Source organism: Panthera tigris, chromosome B2 (assembly GCF_018350195.1).
Source record: "Panthera tigris isolate Pti1 chromosome B2, P.tigris_Pti1_mat1.1, whole genome shotgun sequence".
Taxonomy (NCBI): domain Eukaryota; kingdom Metazoa; phylum Chordata; class Mammalia; order Carnivora; family Felidae; genus Panthera; species Panthera tigris.
In genome coordinates, this window is record NC_056664.1 from 116,048,256 (window position 1) to 116,063,440 (window position 15,185).

Sequence of the window (15,185 nt, forward strand, 5' to 3'; positions counted from 1 at the left end):
GTGAAACTCCAAGAATCAACTGTTGAACTTGTAAGAAAATACAGCTAACTTATCATGATACTAATAGTAATGTTTATTGTAGTGCTTTTTGCACATTGTAGGTCCTCGGTAAAGAGTTATTGAATAAATACTTAAACAACAGGAAAGACACCAGAATCCCAATGGACATATTGGTAATGTTCCCCTTTAAAAAAGACCTAAATAAATAATCTAGATTTGATGCTCCTAGAATGTAAAATACAAGCAGGATTCAGCTATAGTCTTCTAGTAATGCCCTTATTAAGTAATACAGCTTCAGTGCAATCCCTTAATTAATGTTTTCCATGGTTTAAAGCAGGTATTTTTATCCTCATTTTATAAATGAATGAAATGAGATTGAGCAAGATTAAATAACTGGCCCAGGTCACACAATAAGCTTCTGCACTAATACTCAATTCCAGTCTGTTCCTCCCGAAAGCTCGTGTTCATTCTGTATCTCTACCCTGCGATCTACTAAGAAAAGACCACTATAATGGTCGTGGGGACAGAACCAGATTAGACAGTCTACATCAGAAACATGAGGGCCTCTGGCTTTTTAAAAATTCTAATCAAGAACAGAGATTTGCTCTCTTAGACAATCTTTAATAGTGGCTTAAACCCCTCATTAAAATTCTTAGGAGCATTGCTATGTCATGTTAGTAAGACGTTGCTTTTAGCAAAAGGAAAAAAAAAGGTGTGTGTGGAAGGGGACTTCTCGGTGAGTCACACATGCCCAGAAGTGAGTGCTTTTCTAAGTCTCATAAAACACCAGCATTCTTAGCAATAATGTTGAACCTCCTGATTTTTGCCAACACACTCTTCCAGAGTCTGGTAAAAAACCAATATGTCATTTCCCCCTATGTTTCCTTTGAAAATAAATCCAACCTGCTCCCTCTACACCCCCTGAACAATGACATTTTGAGCACCAATGAAATCAATTTTTTTTTTCATTCTCTTACATCTGAACTGTCTCAAAGTGGACCAATAGCTCAGGGCTATTTCAGAGTGTCTTTGCCCTGGTTTATTATTTCTAGCTCCACATGTGGTTTTTATTCTTTATAAAATCAAGCAAGATGGCCTTTTAGGACTGAGTTTTCCAACTAAGTACTTTGGTTTTCTCCCCAGATATGTAGTAAGTTTTCAGTAATCCATTCATGATCCTCGGGCTAGTGACTAATACTTATGACTAATAGCTCATGCCAACTGTTTGGGACTGAAATTCAAAACCTGCATCTAGAACAAAAGAAAAAAATGCCTTTGGTCTTTGTCATCATCAGAATTTTTGTCTCCTTTGATTCTTTGCCCCAGGATCCAAGGATGGTGAATAAGTAACATGAGGTTCTCAATTAGTAATGTGTGAGTTATCTCTCATAAGCAAATTAGGGAAATTAATGAAACAGTCACTAAGGAAAATTATGGCAAGGAACAATTAGCATGATGTTCTTGCCTGCCTCTTCTATTCAAAAGCCAGCAGCTATGTTCTTTATAAAATGCCCTGTAAGTGTTTGCTGTTGAGTCCTGCAATCCAAACTCTCATGAGCACAGTTTGTCCCCCAGCAAGAAGATAATAGCTAGCACGAACCAAGAAATAAAGAACCAAACAAAATGTGACCCCACGCTGTGCTAAACCCACTGAGCCTTATACGATTAGATATAACGGCACTGTACAGAAGCCTCAGCTCTATGGGTTTGTGTGTTTGGGGCCAGTGTTGCCAAAGCCAAGGCTAACGTTACAGCTCCACTATTACCTTCTTTCAATCAACTTCCCGAGAGAGCAAATGGAGCGGGGGGAGGCAGAGGGACAGAGCCTGAGAAAAAATATTGTTAGCTTGGTGTAGAAATCCTAATTATCGAATTTTGGCTCACTTAAAAGCTACTGGAGGAAGGGGTGAGGGGTAGCAGGAAAGAGTTTGATTTCCAATTATACTGGATGTTTTGTGTTTTATACTGTGTATTTTCAATGTTTTCTCAGCATGTTTACTGTTCAAGTCGATGAAGACAGAAGGCATATGCAAAATCTGACAGTAGAACAGGCAATTGAAGTTAAGAAGCTTTTCGTTGGGGGTGCTCCACCTGAATTTCAACCTCCCCCGCTCAGAAATATTCCTCCTTTTGAAGGCTGTGTATGGAACCTTGTTATAAACTCTGTGTACGTACTTCTTCTGTTTGTTTGGTTTTTTTAATATGAGGATCCCTGTTGCATCTACACTACACAAAACCATGGCGTGGTGGGGGGAGGGGCGTCCAGAGAAGACCTTCTCATTAGATTTTAAAAATTGCACTGCTGGCCTTTAAAAGGGGGAGGAAAAATTCAATGGTAAGGAAGCAAGACGATAAAAACTAATAGAAAGTATTTCATTTTAATCCTATTCCATTAGCCCCATGGACTTTGCACAGCCTGTCTCCTTCAAAAATGCAGACATCGGTCGTTGTGCCCATCAGAAACCCCATGAGGATGAAGGTAGAGAAATTCCAGCTGAAATAGTTACCCAGCCAGAGCCAATGCCCACCCCAGCCTTCCCTACACCCACCCCAGTTGTGGCACAGGTGAGTGTTTTTATGCTATTGCTTTCTAATTTTAACCTGTATTCTAGTTGTTTTCAGAGAGAAGATAATTCAGGATATCTCATAAGCTCTACTTCTAGAATTAGAGGAAGGGAAACTGGTCTATGAAAACCCGTTCTCCCTATATCTTTCTTGGATTACTTTGATTTATATATCGTTCTCCTTAAATTTTCCTCCTTGTAAAATGGCATGTGTTTTCAGTTTAAAAGTTAGCATAGTGCAGAAATGTCTACAGAATCAAAATAAGATCCACCTATAATACCACCACACAGAGACAACCGTAACAATTTCCAGCCCTTTTTATTTGCATTTTAAGTAGTAAATCTTATATCATATGTACAATTTGGTATTGTTTTTTTTTTTTGAAACAGGTAATAATAATTAAATGTCATACAAGTGTATAGGTCTGATTGTGACGCTGACAGGCTAGCTCTGGGGACCCAGAAAGGGACCCAAAGGACCAGCCAAGAGGGCCCGTGGCTTCTCGAAGGATGGAAATCAAACGTGAGCCAGTAGGAAGTAAAAGCAGAGTTTCTTGAAGATATGGACAGAGCAGACACATTCAGGGCATCTGGGAGACTCGGAAAGGAGAAGAATATGAGCCTCATCTTTGTTTGGAGTCTGGGGGTTTTCATTGAGAATTGTGGTCCAGTGTACATGCCTCTCAGACATCCAGGAACAAGTTAGAACAGAGGCCAGGGCCCAGGTATTATTCCTTGGAGCTAGGGAACGTTGGCTTCCATATGTCCAGGCTGGGGATCTGGAATGCGCATATAATAGCTTCCTCTGGTCATTCTCACCGGGCCCTTCCTTAAATGTTATCTATTCTAAAGAAATCTTGAACTCCTTGTCCCTTACAAAGAGGACATACACTCTTTGCATTCTGAAGCATGTGTAAAGTGGGGTGGGAGTGCAGGTCCTAGCAAGAATAGAAGCAGGAAAGGGAACAGAAAGATGTTTATGGGGTCCTTCAGTTTCCCTGTTTCAGTTACATACATGTGTGTGGGTGCGACATGCAAAGAGACACAAAAAATATTTCATTTTATGGAGCTGATCATTTCATTGATTACAGTGTGGGTTTCAATCCTGTATTCCAGTCTACTATGTGTATGAATTTGAGAAAGCTGCTCAGCCATTCTATCCCTCAGTCTTCTCATCTGTACAATGAGTATATTAAGGACACATACGTCTCAGAGCGACTAGGAGGATCAAAAAATAATAATGGTTGTTAAATATCTCGTATATATGAAACGTTTGATAAATGGCATAATTACTAGACAGTAATGATCGTAATGATTGTTCCTCAGTGCTCACTATGCGCCAGCCACTGCCTAAACAATTTCCATCCAACATTATACGTGGTTTTCATCATGGCTCTGTAAACGATATATCATCCCACTTGTAGCTGAGTTGGCAAGAATGACCTAGCCTCAGTAACCCACCCGCTGACACAGCCAGTAAATGGCAGGATAGGAATTTTAATCCAGTAGGTCTGACGATACAGTCTGGCTCTTCATCACTGCAACACTCTGTCTTTCTAATTCTACTTTGTACTCATTGTGGGCCAGAGTGCTTCCAGTTTTTCGCTATTGGAAACTATATTCTGATGAGTGCCTCTGTATGCCAAACTTTCTCATTTATTTTCTTAAAATAGATTCTTAGATGAATAATTATAAGGTCAAGTGATGAATGTATCTAAGGTTCTCAACACATATCTGAGTTGCTTTTTACAAAGGTTCCGCCAATTTACATTCACATCACCAACGTATCCAAGAGGGTGGATCTCACTATGCTCTTAACAGCGTGTGCATCGTATTTATAGCACTTGCCAGTTGATGGGTGGAACATGCTGTGTTGAGCACAGATTTTGAAAACTCTTGAACATTTTCTTTTCTTCCTTAGTTTCCATGATGGAACTGGTTGTTTTGGAAACCAGTCTGCTCCTTGTCACTAGAAATATTTTGAGCTTATATCTTCTCTAACATCCCTTCCAGGATTTGAAAATAGTGAAGTTATTTCCTCGTGGTGAGCATAGCATAAGGTGTTGACTTGGCAAATCACTACCCTGTACACCTGAAACTAATGTAATGTTGTGTGTCAATGATACTTCAATTAAAAAAGAAAAAGAAAAAACTAGCGAAGTCTTTTTCCCCTAGGGTAAATATTCCATAATCTCAAGCATTCTTCATATGACCTAATTTCTGATTCCCATATTTCCGCTGATCAATTTCTTGACTTTGAAATATCCCTTTCAAAATATGTCACTTAGAATGGACCATATTACTCAAAATGGAATGCCCAGTTGAGGCGACAGCAGTACCTTTCCTTCCTGTGGCCTGTTACCAGATTTTATTAAGGATGCGCCTGAGAATACTTCAATGTTTTAAATCAATGGATTATGCTATTCGTTCATCATCATGTACCATATTCAGTCAACCACAGTCTTGAGGGTCTTTGTACCACTCATTCTGTTGTGTCAGGTCTCTCAGCCAGCCCATCTTGACTTGGTATGGTTTATTGGTGTAGAAGCCTGCTGGTCCCCAACGATCAACTTCCTTTTCCTTTCCTTTCCTTTCCTTTCCTTTACTTTCCTTTCCTTTCCTTTCCTTTCCTTTCCTTTCTTTTTTCTTTTTTTAAAGTTTATTTATTTTGAGAGAGGTGGTGAGCACGAGCAGGAGAGAGGGAGAGAGAGAGGATCCCAAGCAGCCTCCACACTGCAAGCACAGAGCCCGACATGGGGTTTGAACCCATGATCGTGAGACCATAACCTGAGCCTAAATCAAGAGTTGGATGCTCAATCAACTGAGCCACTCAGGCTCCCCTCACCTTTCTTTTCTAAATGCCCATGCAGACTTTATTTTTTAGGGAGTCTGAAGCATATCCCTCTGTGGTTTCCAGAGATCACGTTTTTTCCCTTTTTCTGAAAATAAAGATACTTTCCCATCTGGGACTAGAGATTTTAACTCATTTAAGTTTTCTTATAACCTTCTGTTCTAATTCCAATTTCCATTTTCTCTCAGCAGTGTATGTTTTAACTTTTCCAAAACAGAACATTCCACTTAGACAAGACAAAAGCAAAAGAGAAGTTGAATGGCAGTCCTGTGGGCTGGCATACAAAGGCTCACGGAACATCAGAGCTGGAAGGGACCTTAAAGATTCTGACTCTTAATTTCCATATGGGGAAACAAAGCCCTAGACCTTACAGGATGGCCTGTGATCACACGCGTTATAGACAGTTGCCACTAAAACCCAGATATCTAAATTCTAACAGCTATTGTCCCTTCTCTTGCACATTAGAATTATTTATACTGTGTGGTGGTAATTACATTTTTTAGAATTTCTATCCCTATTGAGTTGTATTTTTATAGTTTCAGATTATGGAACCATATATATCTTCTAATTTGATTTCTTTCTCTCTTTCTCATTCTTTGTGTGTGTGTGTGTGTGTGTGTGGAGAAGAAGGTCTGCTTTTTAAAGGTTACTAAAAGTTTGACATTTATAACAAATTTATAACAAATATTTGTTAAGAGCCTACTAATGCAAAAAATGAATAAGATATCATCATTGCTGGCCAGGGAGAGGGAGAAGGGGAGGGAGAAAGACAGAGACAGAGAGGCAGATTTAAGAAATTGGACACTAATATAAATGACAAAGTGAGCAAGTATGCGTGGAGGTCAGTCTGGATAAGTGCGGAATGTGGGCTACAAGCACAACCCACTAGCTCTCAAGATTGAAAATTGGAAGCATGGCAGGGGACACCATTAAACTCCATCCAAACAAAATGACTAGTGGTACCCAGAAGTGTAAAAACAGGTCTATAAAATGCAAATGTTAATATGTCATCACAGTCTTAATACATAAAATCTTTCAATTGAAACAACATAAAATGATGATGACATACTTATGACATTGTGTTAAGTGGGGAAAACAGGATATAAAGCCATATATACTGCATAATCACATCTATATCGAAAGATAGAAAAACTCATTAAAAAAACCCTTGCAAGAAATATATCAGATGCTAACAGCAGATGTATTATGGACTAGAGATGATTTTCATCATTTAAACAAACTATTCTTACCTGTGTTTTGTTTTCATAACTCTTTTTAAAAGATAAATTGAAAGCATTGGTTTTCAACGTTGATTCCTGTTCAATGTCCCGTTAGATAGTTGATTTCTCGTCTGGGAAAGAGGGATGTGGTGAGTGGGTCTCCCTAAACCCCTCCACTTTGGGGGTCACTGAAGAAGCAAACTGGCCCTTATTCCAGTGATCGGGAACTGGCCACGTCTCCCTTCCCCGCCATAGCCCACCCACTTTTATGCAGTGGACTCTGGTGGGTTACTTGTCCTTTCTGAATGTAAGCTGACCCATCGAAAAATAAGAAGGATGATATCTACCTGCATGGATCCCGAGTCAATAAATTATACACTGTATGCAAAGCACCTAGCACAATGCCTGGCTCATAGTAACACTCCATCGTTCTTCTCTGGGAAGAGTTACCCTTTCACACTTTCAGGCAGAGAGCAAGTGCCAGGAAACAAAGTGGGGCGAGTGTTCCATGTTTCAACAATTATAGACTCCAGTAGAAGTTCTCTTATATCTCAAGTCTCACCTCATTTTCCACTTTCACCATCTTCTTTCCTTTTTTAATCAGGAGTTAGATTGTAAGAACGTGTTTAACAATTAAGGCTTGCAACTTAAATCCTGACGTAGGAACTGTCCCCTATTTGTTCTAGCAGAGCCAACAGGAACCATCCCCTATCTTCAGTCCCCTTTTCTTTTTCTTCTCTACACCATCTCACCCCTCCCCACCAACACCTCACATCACGAGGATGACGTTCACTATACTCCAGGGAAGTTTCGGAGTATCCTAGGAAAGCCCTACCCTGTGAAATGGATTATGTCAGTCCCATCAGTAACACATGCTAGAACATCATACATAGATCAGAGAGCATTACATGTGTATTATCCCATTTGATAGTGTGGGAGCCCATCTTCCCTTTGTGCTTCTCTCTCATTCTTTGGCTCATTTAGAGCTGGATAAAACATTTCTACATTCTATATTATATTTGTGGAGATTTCTCATGGAAGATGGTGGAGGGTGGGGTTAGATAAGACAGTAGACTTCTATTACCACCTACAGATATATATGGTATTTATACCAAGTCTTTATACCAAGCCTGTGTGGATTTGTATACAATGACTGGCTGTATTTTTTCCTTGAAGCTTATTGGAATGTGGGACTTGAAGTTTGAAATGTGAACACTGAGAAGAGTGGTATAAATAGCCGTGAAGAGTCCTGTGTTGTTAAGGGCTCTTGGGGTGTTGGGGGAAAGAAGCGAGCAGAGAAGGAAAGAATAGACCAAAAGAAAACTATTTATCAAGCAGCTTTAATACTACAACTTTAAAAGCTAAGTACAGTCTATGCCAAATGATGAATCAGTTGGATATTGGTATGTCTTTAAAGGGAAAACACACGTTATCCGTACTACAAGAAATCTCTATTCGGGTGTTAGTGTATAAATATTACTGCAAATGCCCAATACTTTACCAAAAAATCTCATGTGCTGGGTAGTAACATAATTCACTTTCTCAAACAGCTTGAGTAAGGATTTTATATTTCAGAACATTAAAGTCAGTGCCGTTAAAAAGTATCTTCCACTTAGTATTCATCCATAAAAAAAAGCATCACAAAGAAACATCCGACTTCTCAGATGTGATTCTAGCCCACATTTGTTAGAGGGATTACTGACTCATGAAGGGAGAAAATGATGTAGTTTTTATGATCATTCATCATTTGATGCTTTCAAGAACAAAGATGCCAGTTTTGATAAATGCAATTTAAATCTCTGCTCTGCACCAATCTAAAGTCGAGGAATCCTTGCCTACCACTCACATGCTACTCTGAATCCAAGAACTCATTTCCAAATGTCAGCCAACAAACAGCAGTTGGAAATGACCCTTGATTTATTCTGACCTGAAATGGAGTAACTGTGAGGTGAAAAAGTTTTCGCTGTTACTAATCTGCTGCGTTGTCCATTGGCCGATGCCTGGCTTTAAGAAACATGGCTTCCTTCAGAATCCTCTCCAACTATGCCACTGCCCTAATCAGCAGGTACGCCACATTTAGACTCCTCACTTAAGTCTTGTCTGCCCACAACTTGTCACCTGCCAAGCGGACACCAGCAAGCAGGCTGCGTCCTCCAGATCACATTTTTCCCCATATGCACATGCAGTACTTTAAAGAGTTCCCACAAGGTGGCAGGATTGTAACATGTTAAGATTGATGAGCCTGTGATTTTTTTTTTTTTATTATTATTGTTGCTTTAATAGATTTCAAAGATAAGTGTTTCCAAAATAATACAGGTAAAGTATCACATCCATAAAGATGATGCCCTCCCTGAAACTCACATTAGCTTGGAGAAGGAAGATTTGTCTTGCAACCATCGTTCTTCAAATTTCCTTAGAATTGCCTCCTTAGAGGACCCTTTCTCTTACCCATTCTCCTCAGCTTAGATTTCTGTGGGAAGCAGGTTGAAAAATAGGAGCATCTTACTCTTGTGCAAACCACGGGGCACTCTTTGTTCCATCTCACATATTGCCTTTAAAATGTTAGAATTAGGGGTGCCTGGGTGGCTCAGTCGGTTAAGCCTCTCCCTTAGGCTCAGGTTATGATCTCACAGTTCATAAATTCAAGTCCCGCATGGGAGTCTCTGCTGTCAGCTCAGAGCCCGGTTCAGATCCTCTGCCCCTCCCCTCTCTGCTCCTCCCCTGCTTATGCTCATGCTCATTCTTTCTCTCTCTCTCTCTCTCTCTCTCAAAAATAAATAAAACGTTTAAAAATAATAATAATGTTAGAAGGGAACAAAAAGACGTTTGAGCAGCCAGAGGAACTGCTCAACCCTCCGAGGGGCATCAGGGAGTAGGGGAGGGAGAGTAGCCACAGGCAAACCACTAGGGTCTGCCCCCTCCTGTACGTGCACGTCCCACGTTGGGCCTGGTTTCAGACTCACCCTGGGGAAAGTGAAGCACAGCAGACAAGACCCAGTCCTATTTGTCTTTAACCAAGTGAGATTATAGAGGTCTACACTTGCACCAAAAACATTCCCAGAGTACAGGCTGGAAAATTGTCTTCCAAATGTACATACGTGTAAAAACTTTCCTATACTACATTTCTCAGTCCTCTCCTAACTGCCGTTTTATAAAGGAACGTGACACAAGTTTTAGTAAAGAAGTATTCATAGTGTCCATCCTATTGCAAACTGATGATAGAAAACATCGATTTGAGTGTCCCCAACATACAGTGAACTTAGCATATGGTTTTCTACTTGGAGATTATGTAGTAGAGTGACCCATTATCACTGTCTTCTAGAACATTGGCCAGTCTGAGGAATCTGCCTGTTGCAAAAGTCAAGCCAGAGCCCCTCTGGCTTCACTCTTCCTAAATTTCCAGCGGTTGTAACATGTAATGCTTCTTAAAAGAACTCTTACAAAGTCCCTATCCTTTTTGAGTCAAAGGTTTTCCTAAAATAATGTAAGCATGGTCGTTTGCACCTAGAAAATCTGATAGTATGTGACAGAAAACTGGTCAGCTTAAGACCACTGTTGGAAAGATCTGTCCAGTTTACCAGCAAGCACGCTTATTGTGGTGTTTGGGCCTCAATGCCCAAAATATATAAAGACAAAAGCTCTCTGTGACCTGTAGCTGCTACCAATGAACACCTAACCTTTAGAATTGCCACTTTGGTCATTTAAAAAATTATATTATTAAAGTTATGTTATATTGACATTTATATGTATAGCAACTAGACGAGTGACCACAATGATTAAGAATAACATAGAAATAACCTGCTGGTGATTTTCTTTACAGCCACACTCATTGTTCCCTAATTCCTCAGCATCCATTAACCTTTTCAGTTTCTCAGTTTTCAGAGCTGAGGAGTTAGAGATGTTTTAGCCAGATTTTGCCCCTAATGGACTCACAGCAGGTAGGATTCGCTTAAGAGATTTCAGGGGAGGACTGCAGACTACTAACGTTTGTGGCATGGGGCCTCTGTGTAGGAAATCTCGCGAGAGGTTAATAAATGATCCCAATTCTATTAATAGCATCATTGCAGGCAGAGACATTAAGCTACCAGAGCCTTTCCATTTGGGCTCTTTTTACAGGCAATGTAACCAGAAAGGGGCCACATGTTGATTCCAAGAGAGGCCATTCAGCTGTGTGAATAAATAGCTTTTTCCTGTTCTACCCACTGGGTTTTTGCATATCTGTGTGAATTTCTGCCACAGTCTGCTCTTTGTAACTGACCATCTCCTGGGAAGCAAGAAGGGAAATACTTCCATGAAGACCAATTTTATAGCATTTCAAACACTTAAAGCCTTTTACCTGCTGCGGCGGAGTGCCCCGTTTGAGGAAGCTCAAGAGAAAAGAGAGCAAGGCTTTTCCTCATCAAGTAAAAATGTCCTGTGCGCTGATGAGTCATCTCATCTTCTATTTGAGAAGAACATTCTGCATCAAAAGCCTGCCTTGGGCTGTTTGAGAACCTCTGCTGAGTCAGCGCTCACTAGGGCAGTGGCCCATCCAGAGCTATTAAGTGCAGATCTTAAAAACAGATGTGTTGTTTGAGAGCGTGCAGGCTATTTTCCCATGTACTGTGTGTTCTAAAGGACCTCTTAAGCAGCCTGTACTTCAAGCTATTTTGTGCAAATAGAGAACAGAGAAAGGAATTATGACTCAAGTAATTTGAGGAGCCTTGATTATCTATTGAGCTACGGGTTACACTGGCCAAAATACGGTCCACTCAGCCAGGACTGGCTGTATAGTTTCCAGCGCCCAGAGCAAAATGAAAATGCAGGGCCCCTTTTTCAAAAAGTATTAAGAATTTCAAGATGGTGACAGCAGAGCATTAATCCAAGTAAGCCCGCCCTGCACGGAGCTCTCCCTCGTAAGAACTGTAAGAAGTGGGTCTTTGCACAGTGACAGTTGAAATGGTATATGGTGGGATACATTAAAAAATGTACTGGGTTGCCTAGCAACTGGCTCAGGGCCTGAATGGCCTGACTTGCAAGTTTAGATACACCATCTTGAAAGTCCAAATTCATGGAAACCTTCCAGTAGACTGATAATTTTCAAGAAAAAGTAATACAGTGGGAGATAGAAAATGGGGAGGGCAAGAAGGAACACATTTTTCTCCTCTTATAACTTGGTGGCTAGCTTGTCATTTTCCCTGTCCAATCTTCGAAGAATATAACTCTTCATAAGTGAGGTAAAAGTGAAAAGGAAATTCCAGTTTTCTCAGAAACATAAACAATTTTTTTTTCCTTGGAGGGTAATGAAAACATGAATTGATCAATAAATATTTTTGAGCACATTGATTTGGTGATTCAAGGGTGCAGGACAAGAAAACAGATTCCCATTCACTGAACTTTTCATAGTAACTGCCTACCATGTAGTAGAAAACAGACATTAGTAAATTTTCTTCTTAAGGAACCTCAGTAAGATTATACAGGAATATTAAGCTAAAATAGAAGAAACAAGTAGATAATAGGATCGAATTTTGCAAAAACAGAGTCCATCTCTTCTTTCTCTCCTGGGTATTTTACAGGGTCCTTGTGCTGTGGAAGCAGAACCAGCTCTTTTGATAGGGAGCAAGCAGTTTGGGCTTTCGAAAAACAGTCACATTGCGATTGCCTTCGATGACACCAAAGTTAAAAACCGGTATGTATTATTCTGAGATAGTGAGAAAGAGCTGACAAATGGAAATACTGAGTATCTGCCCTGATTCAAGTTTAATCAACTACATTTATTCATTAATGAGGTGAGTGTTTTAAATTCACTGAGTACGATAGAGAATAGAATGATACTTGCCTGCGCCTGAGGAGCTCAGTTTAGGAAATCAGCAGACCTGGAAAGTCCTCATTTCAGAGGTGGTTTTACTGTCCTGTGTGAAAATCACCCCCCGTGAGCAGAGGCGACTTTAGCTTAGAATAAGAACGCTTTTACTTTTGTTTTATTTTGCGTGCTTTCACAGCCTCACAATCGAGTTTGAAGTGCGAACGGAAGCTGAATCAGGCCTGCTTTTTTACATGGCTCGGATCAATCATGCTGATTTTGCTACCGTTCAGTTGAGAAATGGATTGCCCTTCTTCAGTTATGACTTGGGAAGTGGTGACACCAACACCATGATCCCCACCAAGATCAACGATGGTCAGTGGCACAAGGTAATAGTCCATGAGATGTTGGCAGTGGCCTACGAGGGGAATACTAAGTGGCAGCCGTTGGCATTCCCCTGGTGCAGGTGCTGTTTTGCCAGGGCATATGCCGACTCTGGTGCTACTGGAATGTGGCTGAGGCTAAAAATAAAGCAAGTGCCACATACAACTGGGAAATGTCATCAGACCTGGGTAGGTGTGTATTTGATCACTTACATGCTTCATCATGGTAGCACAGGACTCCATTATTGCTATACAGCTGTGGTTCCCAAACATCTGTCTGCACACCAGGGCCGATAGTTGAAGACAGTTTCACTACTGTAAGTGAGAAATGTAGGACAATGGAGTATGTTTACCTCCAAGCTCTATGTATTCAATTTAGAGGAATAATAAATATTCTGAGATTATATTTTCATGTTTTAAGGTGCTAACATGGCCTCTCTTTTATGAGATAATATTTGACAAACTTAAAAGGTGGTAAACTAAAATGAGCCCTAATACAACCCCTCCTCATCACACCCCGTACTGCGAAAACCAAGAGTTTGGGAATCTGCTGTATCATGTTTAAAGGGCCCGAGGGCCACATTTCCACCGACAGTCATTTGGAACAACTTTTAAAACATTGGCCTTACACCCAGAAACTGGCACTATTATGGGCACAGAAGGCTCATTTGCCAGCTTACTGTCCTCTTTGGCAAGACTGAAAATAGATAATATACTGCCTTATTAAAATGAAAACTCAGAATTTGTTTCTGCACCTGTGATCGCCTATTCAGTAAAGCTTCCCTAGGTAGACCAATAAAATGCTTAATTTTTAGAGTTTGATATTATTAGGTGTTGGATTTTATATATTAACACACTTTGGCTTGTCATAAACATATATATATATATATATATAGAGAGAGAGAGAGAGAGAGAGAGAGAGAGAGAGATGACAAGCCAAAGAACCTGAGACAAATATAATAAAAATGCAAAGTCTGTCAATTCGTTATCTTGGAAATAAGAAATGTAATTTTCATATTTTCTTGGGAGCTTATGAGTAGCAAATACTGAGCTTCATGAAGGAACTCTCATTAAGGCTAATTCTCCTCTCTGGCTAATAGAATAAACATTACACTTAAAAAACTGGCATATTGTTGGTCCACAGTGCATCTGGGATTAAGAAAGAAAGTTTCAATACTATAAGCAGCCAAATTAAGGAGGGATTTTATTTTTGAAGATTTTTTAAAATTGTTTCCCAAACCAAGATAAGTGTAAAAATGAGGTTTTGATTATTCTAATCCTAACATAAATTCATTTTAAACCATCATTGTGCTCCAGCATTCGACAGGGTCACCCACTCCGTTTCCTGAACTCAGACTCAAATTTTTTTGTGCCCAAGCCAATCTTGACACTCCTTATTTCCCTCTGTCCCCAACAGATAATTCACCCCCCTGCTGTAATTTCAGCATCAGGTAGCTTTCCATCTTCCTCCTGCCTTTGAACTAATCAGCTGCTGTGGAAACTGCCTTGCAGCCTTGATGTGCTGCCCTTCCTTCAATTCTGCACAAAAAATGCCTATTAGGCAGAGGGATGTAGCATATCTGAAATTGTGTTGGGGAGACCAGCCTTAGCTCAAACTAATGCATGTTTAAAACTGGACATGAATTTTGCAGCCCACTTAATTCATGATGGGGCTCTTAATCTGCAAGGTTCCTGACAACATGCGTACCTCTTGATACATGTGCTCACTTGGCAATCTATAGAAAAGTCTTTAATCTAAAACTCATCCAGGAAGATTTTGGACTCTTGGAGACGGTAGTAATGGAAAAGAGGGAGTTTGAGATATTGTGTAAAATGAGTTCAGTTTCACTCATGGGCTTAGCACATATTAGGCACTCAGTAAGTTATTTTGCTTTTTCCTAAGGAATAGCCAGAAAGTTCTTACATCTTACACTCTGCACATTTGAAATGTATCCTTGATTGGCTTTAATGACTCCTCTTCTTTTTGTAGATTAGGATTATGCGAATTAAGCAAGAAGGAATTATTTATGTAGATGATGCTTCCAACAGAACCATCAGTCCCAAGAAAGCTGATATCCTGGATGTTGTGGGGATGCTGTATGTTGGCGGACTGCCCATCAACTATACCACCCGAAGAATTGGTCCAGTAAGGATTTAATTATTTTTTTGTGTCTTAAATAACTGCCTGGGTCATGTACGTATGTTGAATTATTAGGTCATATTGACCTATGACCACTTGTAAGTGAACAGGAAATCATCTTTTCTGAGAAGTGACAGAAGACTTTCTAGACTGATTTGACTATGAGGGATAATACCACAAAACAGCACATGGACCCTAGAGCCAGACTCTCCCCGTTTGGGTACCTACTTAACTAGTGTGGTCTG

General features: G+C 40.1%; 1 protein-coding gene across 5 annotated transcripts in view; it reads left to right on the top strand.

Annotated features, from left to right (window-relative positions):
• The window catches only part of LAMA2 (laminin subunit alpha 2), a 609,603-nt gene that overhangs the window by 573,045 nt on the left and 21,373 nt on the right, over positions 1–15,185 (top strand). For all 5 annotated transcript variants that reach the window (XM_042987144.1, XM_042987146.1, XM_042987145.1 and 2 more), the window contains 5 exons: positions 1,991–2,167; positions 2,397–2,565; positions 12,191–12,303; positions 12,617–12,806; positions 14,791–14,946. In XM_042987144.1, coding sequence (XP_042843078.1) covers positions 1,991–2,167; positions 2,397–2,565; positions 12,191–12,303; positions 12,617–12,806; positions 14,791–14,946 — 805 coding nt within the window. The remainder of the gene's footprint in view (positions 1–1,990; positions 2,168–2,396; positions 2,566–12,190; positions 12,304–12,616; positions 12,807–14,790; positions 14,947–15,185) is intronic.